Source organism: Anoplopoma fimbria, chromosome 21 (assembly GCF_027596085.1).
Source record: "Anoplopoma fimbria isolate UVic2021 breed Golden Eagle Sablefish chromosome 21, Afim_UVic_2022, whole genome shotgun sequence".
In the NCBI taxonomy this organism is placed as follows: domain Eukaryota; kingdom Metazoa; phylum Chordata; class Actinopteri; order Perciformes; family Anoplopomatidae; genus Anoplopoma; species Anoplopoma fimbria.
Window position 1 is genome coordinate 13356228 of NC_072469.1, and position 17825 is coordinate 13374052.

Consider the following 17825-nt stretch of genomic DNA (forward strand, 5'->3'; position numbering starts at 1 on the left):
TTTTAAGTGTTTTAAATCTTTTCTCTACAAGTATTGTACAACAATGACACATTCTTGTACTTATAACTAGTGATTTTAACACCTTCATTATCATTGTTCAGTTCAGCCTTAGTTTACAAACAGCTCTTACTGATCTCCATAGGTAGGTTGGACGGTCCAGGGAGCTGGGAACAGTCTCTGCCTCCATAGCGAGGAGGCTTACAGCCTCTGTGTCTGACCTGCACGCCACCGCAACCACTGGAACAGTTGGACCAGTTCACCCACTGCAGCCACTGACCATCCACTAAAGAGGGGAGGAGAGAGCATCTCATGTTAGTAACAAATACTGTAGATATTAGGATTTTAAACTATGCATGAGGACTTTGAGTATTCTGAAACATTTATTTTGTAGTTCATGTCTAACTTCTTACCAGGACAGGTGGTGTTGAAGCACTGCTGCTTCTGGGAGTCCTGTCCCTGGCAGTGACGCAGTGGATCTCCTGGAGGACAGGTTCTCTGCCTGCTCGTGGAGCCTGTACCACAGGAGGTGCTGCAGGGGCTCCATGGACCCCAGGAGCTCCAGCTTCTACAGTCCTGCTCATCAGTGGGGCCTCCAAGTGGTGCTAGTGAGGAGTCTGGACAGTCTACCACACCATTGCACACCTAGATGACAGGAATGTAAGTGAGGGGGTAAGCTCATTTTTTCTAATGTTTCTTATATTTTCCTAAACAAATTATTTCTTAATATTTCATATGATGCATTCTGATGATGGCTTACCAAGGTGACTTAATTAGACCGTATCCCCACATATGATTAATGATTTGTTTATTTTTAATGGAAATCATTTTAAATTAGAGAAAAGAACATCAATAATATCAATATGCAATAATTCTACAAACTTTCTAAACTATTTAAAACTCCCAAATTATTTCGAAGCCTTCACGGCCTGTGAGGAAATCCTGTCAGAATCCTCAGATTACAAAGGGGCAGGTGGAAGATTAGACAACTAAAACTTCATTATTCAATGACCAGCTACCAACTAAATACAAAATGTTTTTCTTGCTAGTAGTGAATATACTCTCAGACTTGGACATACCATATTAAAGGGGACACAGGATCCATCCATACAGGTAAATTCAGGGCAGGTGAGAGTGGTGTTCCTACTTCCAGGGGGTTCTGGTGAGACAGTTTTATCTGGACAGAGAAAGATTTCAGAAGTATTATTAAACATACTAAAGATTACACGATCCATCACCATCAGATTTGTGAATAAGGGAGACTCAGATGGACACTGCTTAACTTTCCTTTCATGAATTCTTCCCTCTTTATCCCTATCATCAATTCTTTAAACATAACAATGAACATTTGCTCAGGCCTTCTGCAGTCCCATGAGAACTCACCACACACCAACTCATCTTCGCCCCGTGGACAGTCTGGAACATTGTCGCACGCTCGCGACATGTTCACACAGGTGCGGTTGTCGCATAGGAAGCTGCCTGGGCAAGGCGGTATCCGAGTAGAACCTAGTGGACGGATAGAATTATTGACAAAGACAAAGACAATGTTTCTGAGTCCTGATGATTTAAACTCTGGGGGTTTCTTAATGCTTAAATCACATATTTATCACATATGTATTTACAGGAACATACCACAGTTGTCGATACTCTCGTCTGAGGCGTCCCTGCAGTGTGGGGTCCCGTCACAGAGCTGCTGGTAGTCCACACACTGGTCCCCGCTGAGACAGGGCACCTGTCCGGGGCCACAGAGGGCGGTGCACTGCTGCTCATCGCTATCGTCCATACAGTCCGTTTCCCCGTCACATCGCCAGGCCTGAGGCACACACTGGCCACCAGTGGCACAGCTGAACTCATAGGACCTACAAGCTGGAGACACAAGGGGTTGTAAGAGAAACAATGAATACTGAAAAACAATATCCTCCTGTATCTTTAAATCATGACTGTCAATACCTGAAGTGGGCGTAGTTGGGGTGACGGGGGAGGGTGTTGTGAAAACAGTGTAGCAGTTGGTTCTGTTCTCATCCTCTCCACCTGGACAGTCAGTTGCTCCATCACACAACTTAGTGGTGGGGACACAGGTACCATCACTACAGGCAAACTGGTCAGGAGCGCAGGTCACTGCCACACACAAAAAAGATTTGATCATTGATTCAAACCACGCAGGATGGCTTTGGGGAAAAAAAAGTTTTAACTTATAGCTGACAAAATTAAACACTGTATTATTATTTGTACCTCTACTTGGACAGACAGCTTCGTCTGTCCCAGAGGGGCAGTCTCTGTGTCCGTCGCACACTCTGTCTGCAGGGACACACTGGTCCCCAGGGCACTGAAACTCCCCTGGTGCACACACACACCTATAACCAGCAAAGACATTAAGAATATGATGACGTCATGTGGTGAAATCCACCAGTAACTGAACATGTGCTGCTCAGAAACAAAACAAAAAGAAAGTGCAATCTGTATTTTGTAAACAGGGTATTTGATAACAATTCTCGGTATTTGATGTAACTTTATTTACTTTCTTGAATTAAAAATTTGGTCTTCTCCTGGTTAATAAAGGTAAAATTTAAAATTGATAAAAAAATAGAATACTGTTTAGGGTCTGTGATATTGGTGGCATTCTGATGATGTCAACTCGACTTTGATGAGGAAACAGTCAGGATTTTTCAATACCTTGAAAGCATCGCATTTTTAGCAATCAAACTCTAACATGGCTTTTAATGCCCGTCCATTAAACCAGAGACGATCCTAAACACCAAAATTCGGCAGAGCTGAAAACCCACCCCCTCTCGTCACTGAGGTCCCCGCAGTCATCATGTCCGTCGCACCGGTGGAGGTAGAGAATGCAACGTCCTCCAGCACACAGGAATTCCCCCTCATCACACACAACACCGCAGTCTGGACCAACAAAAGCACAGCTCATCACACAGTCACAATCATACCGTACAGAAAATTAATCATGCAAGTAAGCCCACATGTGAAAACACAGAAAACAAGAAACTAAATTGTGAAAAGAACGCTGTGCTTGAAGCTGAAAGAGCACCTTGCATGATAAAGTCTTCAAAAAACAGCATCTTTCTCAATAGAGTTTTAGATAAAGCACTTTTCTTCTTTTGGTAATGTAGATGGAGAACTTAGTTTGACAGTTGTAGCTGTAGTTTGTATGCGGTGTATATTGCTGGATAGACTACCTTGCTCGTCAGACCCATCAGCAAAACCGCAGTCCAGCCGTCCGTCACAGACACGACTGGCTGGTAGGCACTTTCCATTGGCACACTGAAACTCTCCCGGCGGGCACAGGGGCATGGGGGTGGCAGGTCCGCAGAACTCCTCATCCGATTGGTCAGCACAGTCTGGGTGCCCGTCACAACGTAGAGCCAGGTTCAAACATGGTCCACTGCAGGGTCAATTCACTTTATTCACAACAGGAATTGCTTTCTAGTAGCAAAGACTGTTAGTTAAAAAAACAAAACATCTGGCACAGTATTGGATGTTAATGTGTTGCTGGATGATTAGCATGTAGTAATATGGGGTGTAGCTTGCATGTAATTATTATGTTAAATATAGGCGTGATAATATGCTAACATGCTAAGATTTACATGTGTTAAATGTCTTACATGTTCATTATGTCTGGGTGAATCCATTGAAAACGCATCTCCACATTCAGACAACATTATAGTTTGAGGCACATTTCAAACAAACTACCAACAAACTGCTGCTTTAACATGCGAGCTATACACATGTTAGCACATAACATATAGCATTTTAGCTAGCATTAAACCTGTTTCGACATTAAGCATCTTACTGTTATATTCTAAGCACATGGTTGAATGATTTCAATCAGTATTCTTAAAGGGCAACTATAATAAACTACACTAAATGTTGGCTTGTTGTCTCTAGGATTCGTCCTCTGGAGACCATAAATCTATTTTCTTTCCATTAAAAGTGTCCAGATGTTTCAACAATGTTTTGGAGGCTGGCAAACAAACTAAGAGCCATCCTCCTTTAGTTGGGTAAAAATGTCACTATTCACCAATAAAGGCTTGATCTTAATCCCTTAATTATATATATTATTGATATTCCTAATCTCAACACTAAATTGCTAAATTAAGCGTTTTTGGATTCACCCTGGCGTGCTGGTACAGCGGAACTGGTCCGGAGAGCAGGTGGACAGGCAGATCTCATCCGAACCGTCGCCGCAGTCGTCCTCGTTGTCACACACCCACTGGGAAGGGATGCAGCGCCCCCCAGCACAGGTATACTCTGATTCCAGACAGGGAGGGGGGGCAGGAGGGCAAGCCACACCCTCACACTGCCACACGCCATCCTCACAGGAACTGGACACACAAAAGGCAAAGAACACCTCTCACATTAATTTTGATTATTATAGGGGGAAAAGAGTGGGATATACTTTCGTAAGCATTCAGATTTACTGACCAGTTCTGACAGTGTTGAGTGATGGTAGTTCCAGGTGGAAACATGGAGCCCTCCCACTCACATGGGCACAGAATAGGAACCACACAGCTGTCCCCTGGAGAGCAGAAAAGATACTGAAAATGCTGCTGTTTTTAACACCAAGTTTGTCCTGAGGGTGGCACAAGACAAAAGAACATGGGCTCATTCAAATTCAAGTCATTCTTCTTGGGCCATCTTGTTTGAATATTTGACATTTTGTCCTGAGAGTAGGATACCGGCAAAGATCATGATGTGTCCCAAACTGACAGGGCTCATATACTAGGAAGCATGAAAGTGCTCTGTAAATTCTGATAAATCTGGCCTATTGGTGGTAATGGAGAAAAAATCAGGGAGTCCCCAAAATGTATCCATTTTTGACTATTTTAGCAGATACCTAGTTATGGTCCAAGTGGTGGTCAAGGGGAGCTTTTGATCTGACTAAGTAGCTGAGTGAAAGACCAGCTGGTCACTAAGGCATGACTGGAGTCTTTGAATATCTAAATATCTAAATCTGATCACCACTTGTTTCGTTATAGAAAGAGTAATCGAAAAGAATAAATGGCACAGATATACCCCTTAGTACATAAAAATCTTCCTCTAAAGTGTATAATACGCTTGGTGGCTCAGTATTAGTTTGGTAAATCTGGTTTACCGTGTAGGACGGTGCCAGCGGGGCAGAAGCATCCCTCCACACAGGAGAGAGTGCCACACTGGGAGTGTGGAGTCTGCTGAACACTGGGACATGAGGTAGAGCAAGCTGGACCACAGGGGTCATACACCAGCCCGTTCTCACACTGCAGAGCTACAGGGAGGGAGGGAGGGAGACAAAGAGCGTCAAAAAAATTACACAACTAGGTCAAAAACAAAGGCTGATGGAAGACAGGAGTAAAGATGTATATGCAGAAGAGTGATTGTGTGAGCCTAAATTGTGCATCGTGTGTCTTTGACATACGACAGAGCTCTTGGGACCTCCAGCGGATGTAGATGCCTCTGCGGTTGCACTCCTCAGCATAGGCAGCAATGGCTGTACAGAGACACTCACAGTCCCCACCCGAGTCACAGCTGAAACACAAACACAAAACAATAAAATCATTAACAACATGAATGACGATATGGTTTCCTTTCTAATTAAAATAACTCAGTACAGTTGTTTTTACCACAAGTAGTAATATTTTGGTGCTCTGCTCTGCTACTGTTTGTGTACCGGCAGGCTTACGCAAACACCTGCACGACTTAATGCGCAAGGACGACTAAACACACATTTCTGCTGATTGAAAGGCAGTGATGCACATTCCCTATTGTCGGCAGTTATGGCAGTATAGTCAAAGATCATTTCAAGACGCCCAGCGCTGCCACTTACCCACAAGCATCAAAGACACACCAGTCATAATACTGCTGGAAGGGCACCTCGGGGTGGCACTGAGAGAAGAGCTCCTGTGTCAGGACCGCACACCTTTTCCTGGCCCAGGTCACCCTGTGGACGTTTATCTGAGCAAGACAAAGAGGGAGAAGATAACTTGGCTTTTGCATGGGTGTGTATGAGAAAGACAGAGCAAAAGACGTTTATCATCAAAACGCGATGTGCAGCACATAGCCTCTCAATATACATACAATTTATCTGTGCAAAGGTACAATTAAACATCAATTTACATTCAGTGACACGCACACATCAATATGCCCAGAATATACATCCAAAAATACTAAACAGATGCACTACACTTATTGTACATTCCCCCCCAAAACGCCATAACGGTGATATTGTACAAGTGAGTAAGTCCAAGTCTACTATTTCTGCAAGTGTCAGTGTCTGTGTGTGTGTGTATGCGTGTGCATGTGTCTGTATTAAACTCACGGCACAAGGGTCTCGGAGGTCCTGGTCTGCCACGTCGGGGCAGGAGGGGCTGACCTTCCAGGAGTTACCGAACAGCTCGGCTGTCGACTCCACGATGCCCTGCAGCGTGGTGAAGTCGTTCTCTGTGTCCCCGTCAAAGTTACCACACAGGCCCCCGACCCGGCCCCGCAGGTGGGCCGCCAGACGCACATACACACGCATACCTTGGGACAACAAGTGGGACGGCAGAAGCATTACCACTGATTTGTTAACTGACCTTCATCTACAGCCACAGACTTAGGCAATGCTTGGAGAACTGTTTGCCTCTACAATACGTTTCTACAATAACAATGAAAAGGCTAAAATCTATAGAAAATTTATATTTTTGGCAACAATCTAAAAAACAGGTCTTGTCATTGGATCAATGAATAAGTAAAAAAAAAACATCATCTACAAACAAATATCAAACCTGACCCTCAGCATGAAAGGGTTGAGTGAGATATTATTTAAAGAAATACTTCCCCTACAAAATGACCATTTGTATATCAATGACTCAGCCTGTGTCACCTTGAATTCTTGAAGAAAACTTTGTTTTCTTAACATGCTTCCACGGTGATCTATTTGTGATCTATTTAGCAATGGTGTCAGTTATATTTATTTTACACTTAACAGTTGTTATTCTATTGTTAATATATGTTTATCATTTTATTCTATTGTTTTATTGTTTTTTTTGCTATTCTTCTGTTGTAATCTTTAGTGAAACTCTGGCACTCGAATTTCCTTTGGGTTTAATAAAGTTCTATCTTATCTTATTTTATCTTATCTCACTTTAGCATAAAAGGTACTGGCACAGACGAGTAGCATGCCTGCACAAGCGTGGGACAGTTTATTTTAAGAGTTCTAAATAGTAAAGTTAGGTAGTAAGCGAGTATGAATGTGTTTGGGAAGCAAACAACTTGGGCTATACTCCATGACTCATGAGTTGTGTGAGAGTTTGTAAATGTATGTTTTGATATAATATTGCTGTTGTTTAACTCCCCATTTAATGGAATTCATCAAGAATGATCTCCGCTTTTTGATTCTTCCTTCACTGTGGAGGCATGCGAGAAAAATAAAACTTTTCTTCCCAAATTTTAGGTACCACAGGGTGAGTAATTGATATCCAAATTAGCATATGCGAGAAGTATTCCTTTAAGGGTGCAGAAGTTTGATGTGTGTGAGTTTTACCTCCGTCCCATAGCAGAGTGACCCCCAGCTGGGAGGAAAGGGAGACAAACAGGCCTACTCTTTCCAAAGTCAGACCACTGCCATTGTAGGACTTTGGTAGATTTACTGGCATCCCATTTACTGTCACGGCTTTACCTAAAGGAGAGAGACGAGACAAGCTTACCTCAGGCAACTATCTACTAAAACATAGGCCCATCCTCCCATCAACCTCTGTTTCCCCTATGTCACCATCCCTCCTACCTCTCAGCAGATGTATGACGGTATTTCCCAGGCTGAGGGTGACCGACTTTGTACATGTGACCCCGGTGCTCCCACATGGCACGTTCTCTGCAATCACACTGAACAGCCCGCTGGTCTCCCTTGCCAGCACGTACTGGCAGTCGCCCAGGAAAGAGTAGCAGCGGCCGTCGAACGTGACATAGTGCGGGTCACCTGTTGCAATGCACACACCGGCGCAGGCGGACTGGCTGCAGTGCCAGCGGCGCTCCTTACACACACTGCAGGAACGATCGAAGCATAGTTGAGATGAGAACATTGTTAAGAGGATGGGATGTAATGAGACAACTGCATACGTTACCATGTGTTGCAGTCTTTAGTGATGGTGTCGTTGCTGTAGTAAAGTCGACCATTATGGTGACATGGGCACTCCTCTGGCAGAACACAGCGATCACCCTGAGGGAAACCGGAGAAGACATAACGTACAGTAACATTAGTCAAAATTCAGCCATATGAGCAGTCATGATAAAAGGTGTATCATCTGTGTTTCCACTTAAGTAACCGGTAATACTCTTTTTGGCTGTAACAGTACTCCTTATAACATTGAATGTATGATTTAATGTCACATGTTATGATTAACAAATCCTATCATTGATACTTAAGGCACAATACCAGTATTTTCTTTTAAACTAATATGTAACCAATGTTGGGAAGGTTACTTTTTAAAATGTATGATTACAAGTTAAACTGCTAAAAATGTAATAGGTAATGTAACTTTTTTAACTACTTCATAAAAGTAATGTAACTTATTACATTTGTGTTGTTTTGGATTTTTCTTTCTGAAATAAATTTTAACTTGGCAATTAAACTGAAAACTCACAATACTGATACGTTTTTTTAATTCTTCCATATAACAAAGCAACAGAATGAATTATATGTTCTACACAACAGGTTTTTTTCTGGAAAAAATATAATGGGAGGTAACACCTTTGTAGACACCAACATTTTGATTAGAAACTGTTCTCAGTAACTGTAACTGATTACAATGACATTTATTTTACAATGGATTACGTTACTTTTTTGCAGGTTTCCATGAATCGTTGTGGTACCTGGACCGTAGTCGTGCCTCCTTCTGTGAGCCGGCTTCTTCGATTATTATTATTAGTCACATTACTATTACTATTCCCTATTTCATAATTATAATTCTACTATAATAATTGCTGCTGTTATTATAAGTAGTCTTCATTTTTTTCCCTTCATTACTCTGCTTACTACTCTTATTACATGAATAATTTATGTCATATACATTGAATGTGTTGTATCTCTGTTATGCTGTTCATTCTGTACACATGACATATATTGCATTCTGTCCATCCTGGGAGAAGGATCCCTCCTCTGTCGTTCTCCCATTGGTTTCTTCCTTTTTTCTCCCTGAGATTCAGATATTTCCCTCTGGAGTTGTGGAGACCAAAACTGAGTTATAAGGAGAGTAAATATTGAACTTATATTAGCCAGGTGGCAAGAACACCACCTTAAATGAATGCTTATTTTGTTCAGTGTCTGTTGGATGTGGAACCTTAAATGAGCAGTGTCTCTGCTGCCCCCTCAAGAAAGTTATTAAGATTTAGCTTAATTTGCCAATTTCAAAGGCCAGGTATTTTTGCATACACTGGCTCACTAAGGCTTACTGAAACAGTGCAATTGAACATAGTCATCGTGAATTATATTAACTACACCTGTGTTTTCCCTGCCATGACAAGTCAAAATGTTGCTGTGAAAAATTCCCTAATCTAAGAAGTCTCAATTTTGATTGATTTTTGATTTTGATTTTTGATTTTTGATTTTTGTTCAATATCCACTCAGAATACTACATTATTGAGTTTTCACCCACTAGAAGCACAGTTCCCTGGGGACAGACACAGCCAGAGAGGGGCTCTCTGCAGCTGGACTGTGCCACACTGGACCCCTGCTGTTGGCCAGGGGGGTCCAGGCTGGAGCAGGTGAGGAGGCAGGAGCGTGGAGAGTAGACCAGAGAGCCCGGACACTGGTTCACCTCCTCACAGCGCTCCTGGGTGCAGTTAAACAGCCCGCGCTCACACACACTGTGAAGAGAGAGGACAGAGAGAGAGGGATTAGAATCAGAACTGACATTGGCTGAAGGGAAGTTTATTTTATCCTTAAAACATCAGGCGGACATGATGGGCTTAAGAGAGGCGAGGTCCCGCCCCTTCCGGTTGACCACCTTGGTAACTTTATTTCTGAAAAAAAATGTATGGTAGTCTATGGAGTGAGACAAATAATTATTTGATCTCGTTTCAATTTTGCCATGATGTTTGTCGATTTAAAAGATAATTATTATATACGTCAAGATAGTTGCATTTTGTCTTAAAACTGTTGATGTGTAAGATGTAATAAGAAAGATTACACTACCCAAAAGTTGCGTAAGCATTCAATTCCCGGCTGATAAAAAGAGTTGCTGGATAAAACCACTGACTGTAAATAAGAAGTGGATACGTCTCTGGTAGAGACCTGTCAAGCATACCCTGCTTTAGGGTCTGTTTTACTCTAAATGGACCATAATTTGCTGTATTGAAGAAGCTTTGAAACTAGCAATTGAGACCATAAACTCTTGTTACAATGTTTACTGAGATAATAAATAAAGTGAGAGGTAGGGTAATTTTCTCATAGACTTCTATAAAAACAAACAAATTTTTTGCAACCGGAGGAGTTGCCTCCTGCTGGTCAGTAGAGAGAGTGCAAGTGTTAAGACACGATCGCTTGGATGAAACACCAAGGTAACATAGCCTTATATATGTGCGTGGAAATAGCTAAGTTAGCTAGCTAGCTAGCAAGCCAAGGTATCTGCCGTGTTGTTGATGTAGATTGTGTGAGACGAGACATTACTGAGTGGTTTCACACAAAACTAAATGACACTATGAAAAATCTATGACAAACTGCAATTTTCTTGACTGAACATCGTATGTGTAATTCATGGCACATTTCAACTGTGATGAAAATAATATTTGTCACGCAGCTGACCACTGTATATAATTTTTTATAAAAAAAAAGATCCCATGGAAGGACACCGGAAAGAGACTTCACCTCTTTATCAATAATTATTTAACGTTTGTAACTGATGACTATGTTGCAGCAAAAAATAGGTTTGTATTGATTGTAAGCAGTGAATAAAGAATATAAAGTGGAACAACAGCAGTCAAGAGTTGGCAAGTTTGCCCAGCATGCCCTTCGTTAAGATACAGAATCTCTGCTGCCTCAATAGAGGTTACATTGGATCAGTATCATAAGATATTAGGTCAATGGTCAGTGAAGGGCCGGGGACACATCTTAGCAGCTTCAACACAATGAAAATGAGAAACGCAGCGACGATCAGTAGCATTTTAGTCATTCGGTCACTCAAGAGATGACCCAGACTAATAGAGTGATGATCACTGTGGTTATGTAGTGAAGAGACGTGATGAAATCAACCTATCCTGTATCAGGGAGCAGGAACATAGAGCGATTTCATCAGAGCTCTTGCACCACTAGGGACTCACTGTGGGGATAGCGTTGTCTCATACACCTATACAGCAGCTTCAGTCATAGAAACACATTCAAACATCACGCTCATTGTGAGGCAGGGATTTCTTGAAGTGGAAGTTCAGCTTAAAGCTACGACTTATCTACTATAATCACATAAAAAGTGTGGACTTTTTATGTGATTATAGTAGATTTATCTGGAAAACCACCAAGATACTAATACTAACAGGGTAATCAAAACAATGTATCAAAAATGTAATATATAATTTACCTGTGATGTAATGAAACAACAGCACACAAACAAACTCTGTCACAGTGACCCCTAGCCTTCCACTTTTTCCTCAAAGACCAACATAGACAGATGTGTTAATGCTTAGCAGACTTTACTAGATCGTCTATATCAGGGATTTAAGACTTTATTAGCACTTGATCTGAGTAGATATTGTCACCCCATGGGATCAAAGTTCATTCCAAAGTAGGCTACCAGAACCATACTCATTAAAACTGTGCCGGTGTTATATTGTACCTGCAGCTCCACTGACAATAAAGAAATCATGCTTACACCCTCTGATTCTTTATCGCAACTACCAAATGATAAAATCAGCACACAACATAGACATAAAAGATAAACGTCTGTTTATATGACCCACTGTAAAGATGTAATCTATGCAATTGGGTCAGTGTTGTTTACCCTGATATTTCCTTCTGACAAGTTTATGTCTGCTGGCCTTATTTGTTGCAATACTACATATGTGCAGCGATGTTAATATTTAACATTCCGCGAATAACAGTCAAAGGGGGTTCTGCGAAGTGTGTCAATCTAAAACATACTTACATTTTTTTTTTCATTTTGGCCTTTTCTTTTTTGATGTAAAAGTAAATTGTATGATATTTCTAGCGAAACCTGATTTAACAATTATGTTGAACGCTTTAAACGCTTGCAGTTTTCCATCAAAATCCCGCTGAATAAAGAAAACACTATAAGACACTGTACCTGATTTGAACAAATTTGTGAAACCCCAGCCACAAGTCGCTCCCTACTCAGCACATACCAGGTGTTACAGTTGTTCTGAATAACAACCGCAGGCTGGTACGTCTTGTCCCCTTGCACACAGGGGCACATGGTGATGGGCACACATTGGCCCTGGTGGTCCTGCACTAGTCCTGGTTGGCACTGGCAACCTGGAACACACATCCTGAGACCCGTCCCACCTTCAGCAGCATCGCAGCTCCTGGCGTCGGAACAGGAGCTGCCACAGGCGCGACCACATTCCTGGTACACCTGACCCCCCGAGCACTGGACCGCTGGGGAGAGGGAGGAGAGGAGGAAAGATCACTTGGACAATTACTTTGGACATTTCTACCAACTCCATATTGTTAAGCAGTAATGGACATCCTGAAAGAAACCCTTAAACCAATGGCTTCCCCACTCACTGCAGAAGGTGCGATTGCGCCAGTGGACGGTGATGCCCTCCTGAGCGCAGTGTCGGGCGTAGGCCGTGAGGATGGTGCACTGACAGGCCCTCTGTGGAGCGCAACCACAAACCTCCGACAGACAGAGACGGAAATAGGGCTCCCTCTCCACCACGTCGTGACACGCCTGCAAAATCAGACAGACGGGTGTGTGAATAAAAGAGAGGGGGAAAGAGATGAACTCACCCTTGAGCCAGTAGGAGATTTAACATGCAAACCTCACCTGAAAGACAGGGCTGTGTATGACGGAGCACACTGTCTCCGCGTACTGCCTCCTCTGGGTGTACGTGGTGCAGGGGTCAGGTGGAGCCCCTCTAGGTAGAGCACAGTGCTCTGTCGTGAATTTGCTTGCAAACAAAGACACGCTGTTTTCAACGTCTCCTTCAGGGGTGGTGAAGTCATCATGCTGGTTCCAGGTCAGCGTTCCACAAAGGCCCCGCACCTTGAATACAGCATTTAAAAAAATAATAATATTGAACACAAAACTGCAAGTTCTGTAGTTAAAATTGGATTTGGGACTCAAAGGGCACAAGGAAAATAACCATAGAGGGTGTGAAAATCACCTTATTTGCAAAGCCAGGCTGCAGGGTGATGAGGGCCAAAGGTCCATCTAGGTGCCAGAGCAGCTGGGCTCCAAAAGCCTGGATGAGGAGAAATGAGGAGGAGACCCTACGCACCACCAGGTCCCCAGTCACCACAGGCAGCGGCTCTCTCAGGCCATTCAATGTCACTGTACCTGGAGGGAACAACAACTGCAACCAATCAGGAGGCATCGAACTCAAAATACAGAATTCTTTCTAAGTCCTATCCAGTGACTTAAATTAAATGAAATGAAATTAAATTGGTTAAGCTTAGTCAGGTCAAGTCAAATAAATTAAGTTAAGTTAAAATAGTTAATTTAATTTAATTACATTTTTTAAATTATATTAAATGTTTTTTCAGAAAAAGTTAAAGCGTGTATGTGTTGAATTTGAAAATTCTGACAAGCATAATTTGTCAGCTTGCAGCGTATAATCAACTCACCGGTGTCTGTGATGGTGACTGTGGTGCGGAGTGCTGTGACTGACATCTCCCTTAGGCAACCCAGACCTCCTCCACCTCCTCCTCCCACTGTACAGTCCCCGCAGCGCACGCTCACCACCAGCTTCCTGTCAACAAAGTCCTAAACGCACACGGAATGTAAGCTCCAAGGAGAAATGGCTGACACAAACACACACATGAATGCATCTCATAGTGTGTGTAGCCATGTGCTTGGTCGCATGTTATACATCTCACCTCCACAGCAATGTAGGAACAGTCTCCTCCCTGCAGTGAGTACCTCTTTTTGTCAAAGGTGGTCACCTGTAGCGCCCCCATCAGGCTGCACTGGGCTGCACACTTCTCCCCAGAACACTGCCATTGGCCTGCTCTGCACACACTGGGAGGATTATGGGTAAACAAATGTAAAAGTAAACTGGAGGATGGGGAGTCAGAAAAAGAAGAAAAGAGATAAATATTCTGCTAACCAGGTGTTGCATCTCTGCTGTATCCTGTCCCCTGACTGGTAGGTGCGTCTGCGATGGAAACAGGGACAGTCGTCTCTTTTCAGACAGAGCCCCTGATGGAGATAAAGGCCCGGCGGACACTCGCAGCCGCCCACACACTCCTCCCTGCACTGGCCCATGGCCGCAGCAGGCCCAGGGGGCTGGGGGATGCGCAGCTGGGGGGACAGGAGGACACGCAGTCTGAGAACACCTGACCTCTGGGACAGACGCGACCTGGGAGGATAGAGAAGAGGGGCAAAACAGAGTTGTAGGACCACACTGGTGCTTTTGCATGTTAATACGTTACGAACTGTTCTATTTCATTACCACACAGGGTGTCCGTCCTCCACACTATGATGACATGTTGCTGAGCACACTCTCGGGCGTAGCTGGCCAGGGTGTCACACACCGCTGGCTCCCTGTCCTTGGGTGGCAGGCTGCAGTACAGGTAGAGACAGGTGTCTATGTACGCCGCTGGGTCCAACTGAAATACAGAAAGACACAAACTTATCACATGTGGCTTATTCAAAAGTGCATCCTGTGTCAAATAGCATGCAGAAAAAAGTCAGATATGTGCAAATATTGCACATGGTGGCTTTAACGAACATAACAAATATGTGGGCTGACTGAGAGGCACAAAGTGTATGAGTGAATTTTTGTGTGAAATGATAAACAGGAACAAACACCGATATTAGAAAAAAAAATACACAAACAGGATATGCAAACATGCATATACTGCTCTCCCATGTGATATCATATAAATAACAAGTGTAACAATAATGAGCCAAAGAGAGGTAGTCCATAAATACATAGCCATATCTTTATTCATAGATTATAAACGAAAATTTGATTAAATCTTTAATAATAAAGAGAAAGAAGGACTTCTAGGCAATGCTCATGCTAAGCCGATTCTGTAACTGACGCTCAGCTATTAGTACTCTCCATGCATTCATTACAATCCAATCTTCTTGAAGACAAATGGCTCACACCAATCTCTGACAACGTACATGATTTACAGCTCATTATGGGCTTGGCTTTCAAAGACAATTAGACTTAAGTGTCTCTTGATAACTAAAAGGGCAACCGTGGGGTGGAAAAACAAAGATTTAGCAAACATTGGTTACACCGGGTGAGTATGTATGTGTATGTGTGTACAGGTATCAGGTGTAGCTGACCCGGAGGTGGCAGTGTGTGAAGGGGTCTTCCAGCAGTCGGTGACACGATAACTCTGCCTGCCTGCGTAGGGCAGGGTCTCCTGAGACATCACAGCTGTGGCCGAGCTCGGCCGCGTCGCTGCAGCCCTGAGGGGAAAGGTTCAGTTACAGGTGGTTCTTCTCATAAAATCACCCAGCCGTTTATTTGGAACACAGTAGAAATATCACATCTTGTTACAAATCGAGATGATGCTTTCAGAGAAGGATTCAGAGAGCACAAATATTATACTGGTGTCTTATGAGGAAACATAATAACAAAAAGTTTTAATGTTGCAAGATAATGTGATATACTCATTAAAGCACTCAGTGCAGTACTTCATTGCGTTGGTCAGGAACTTTCCACGAGTTGCCGAAGCTGGCGGCGTACTGGGACACAGCTCCGCCCATTGTGGTGAAGTCATCTACAGAAAAACACATATAGTTGTGTTTACTCAGTTGAAACAAGAGAAAAATGTGTGTGTTGTTTGTATGTATGTGTGTGAGTGCTTGCATCTGCCACACTTTCCGCACCGTCAGCATTGTTGTTGTAGACTCCACAGAGCCCCCTGGTGGCGGCCAGGTGCTCGGCGGTCACTGTCAGGTAGACGGTGTTGGTCAGGTCGAACTTAACTCTCACTCCCAGGCCGCTCTCCACAAACACAAAGTCCCCCAGCCAATGAACACTCACTCCTGTAAGAAGTCAAAAGTGAAATACAAATGTCTACGTTTCTGCGCAATGTTGTCAACAGCATTCACATTTTTTGTAAGTAAGTAAATATTTCTAGTGGAAGTGATGGAAGCCATCTCCCAATATGTACATCTATCATCCTATTAATTATTCAATGGACAAGATGTCAAGAGGAATAAGCAGAAATTGTAAAAATGCAGCTAATTGTTGCAAATACACAGTGGTGGAAAGTTGAATTACATTCACTCAAGTACTGTACTTAAGTACAATTTTGAGGTACTTTGCTTGAGTAATCCGTTTTATTTTTGTCTACATTTACATACTGTATTTTGCATTTACTCTTGAATAGATGAGGGACTTTTGTTATTTGTTAGATATTTATAGGATACTGAAGGCCCAGTACATGCGGCTCATTGCATTCCTTCCAATAGGATGTGTTTTATAAAAACAAGTTTTTTCAGAAACTGATCAAATGATGCAATAAGTCACTTACTATTAATTATCAATTTGTAAAACTAAAAATGTTGTTTAGAAAAATATATTCAGTTGGTTCAGTGCAGGTCCAAATGTGTCATGATGTTACATGAACATCAGGGGGATTTACTTTTATTTTAACATTGTCTCAAGTTAACAATATTATTATACTGACAGCGGAAAATACTTTACCATTTTGAAAGAGTGGTTCTCCATTTGGAACGGGGAGGTTGTTCAGTGTTAAGTTCTTGTGATGAATTGAAACCAAATCAAGACCCAGCATCATCTTCAAAGCCTGAAAGTAGAGGGCCGTGGACGCATTAGAAAAAAGCCGACATTTCCATCCCTGCTTTTCTTACAAACCACGGGCCAGACATGTTTTACTCTGGCAAAGCTCACCAATGTCACTCCCAAGTCTATAAAGTGCAAGAACATGTCACTAATAATACCACTTCATCAACTCCATCATATTTCACACCTTGCTGCAGTCTCCTCCCCTATCACAGACTGTACTGATGTAGACTGCCCAGGTGCCATCAGTGGATGAGGCCAGCAGGTAAGTGCAGCTACCCTGGAAGTGGAAGTGCTTCCTGTCAAAAGTGCGGTAGTGGGCTCCACCCCAGGACATGCAGGTGGCCGAGCTCTGAGGCGCCCTCGCGCTGCCCAGCAGACCACCGCGCACCAGAGGGGAGGTCTGGGAGTCTGGAGAGGAAAGGTGAAGTGTGTGTTATTCATGTGATGTTGTTATATGAAATACAAGCAGTCAACACCAGTATGTCTGTGTGCATTTGTGTGCAGATGTGCATGGATGCTCTCTGACCTGGAAGAAGAGTGTAGGAGCAGGACAAGCAGGTCTTGTCGGAGGCGTTCCTCCAGCTCAGCCCCCACAGGCTGCTGCAGCACTGCTCCATGGGCATGAGAGAGGAGTTATGAACTCCAGGGAACTCCTCACAGCTCCACGTAGAGTAACACTGGCCACGCACACCCATACCTGGGAGGAAGAGGACAGAGAGAAAAAGAATGAAATGACAGAAGTAAATGGAGAGGAAAAGGGTTAAAAAGAAGGAGAACGGTCCTGTTATGGTCACTGTCATTAGATATTTGAAATAAATGAGAAAGAATTAGGGATGTGTTTTATTCTAGATTCTTGAAAGAAACCAGTGAAACATCATTGCCAGGTTGTTTATTTTCTAGTTGGGTTCATTTAAAGC

The 17825-nt window shown here is 43.0% G+C and overlaps 1 protein-coding gene across 1 annotated transcript in view; it reads right to left on the bottom strand.

The window, feature by feature from the left end:
- sspo (SCO-spondin) overlaps positions 1–17825 on the bottom strand; it is a 73316-nt gene that overhangs the window by 52263 nt on the left and 3228 nt on the right. The window contains 34 exon segments of the mRNA XM_054623129.1: positions 131–283; positions 411–642; positions 1077–1174; positions 1381–1503; positions 1630–1863; positions 1948–2115; positions 2230–2351; positions 2781–2895; positions 3189–3394; positions 4125–4334; positions 4435–4528; positions 5105–5254; positions 5405–5514; positions 5813–5940; positions 6305–6507; positions 7511–7645; positions 7751–8007; positions 8088–8182; positions 9618–9828; positions 12316–12568; positions 12698–12863; positions 12960–13178; positions 13300–13472; positions 13760–13898; positions 14012–14153; positions 14242–14419; positions 14422–14493; positions 14587–14743; positions 15435–15560; positions 15789–15874; positions 15984–16142; positions 16807–16909; positions 17093–17316; positions 17435–17605. Of these exon segments, the coding sequence (XP_054479104.1) occupies positions 131–283; positions 411–642; positions 1077–1174; positions 1381–1503; positions 1630–1863; positions 1948–2115; positions 2230–2351; positions 2781–2895; positions 3189–3394; positions 4125–4334; positions 4435–4528; positions 5105–5254; positions 5405–5514; positions 5813–5940; positions 6305–6507; positions 7511–7645; positions 7751–8007; positions 8088–8182; positions 9618–9828; positions 12316–12568; positions 12698–12863; positions 12960–13178; positions 13300–13472; positions 13760–13898; positions 14012–14153; positions 14242–14419; positions 14422–14493; positions 14587–14743; positions 15435–15560; positions 15789–15874; positions 15984–16142; positions 16807–16909; positions 17093–17316; positions 17435–17605 (5412 nt within the window).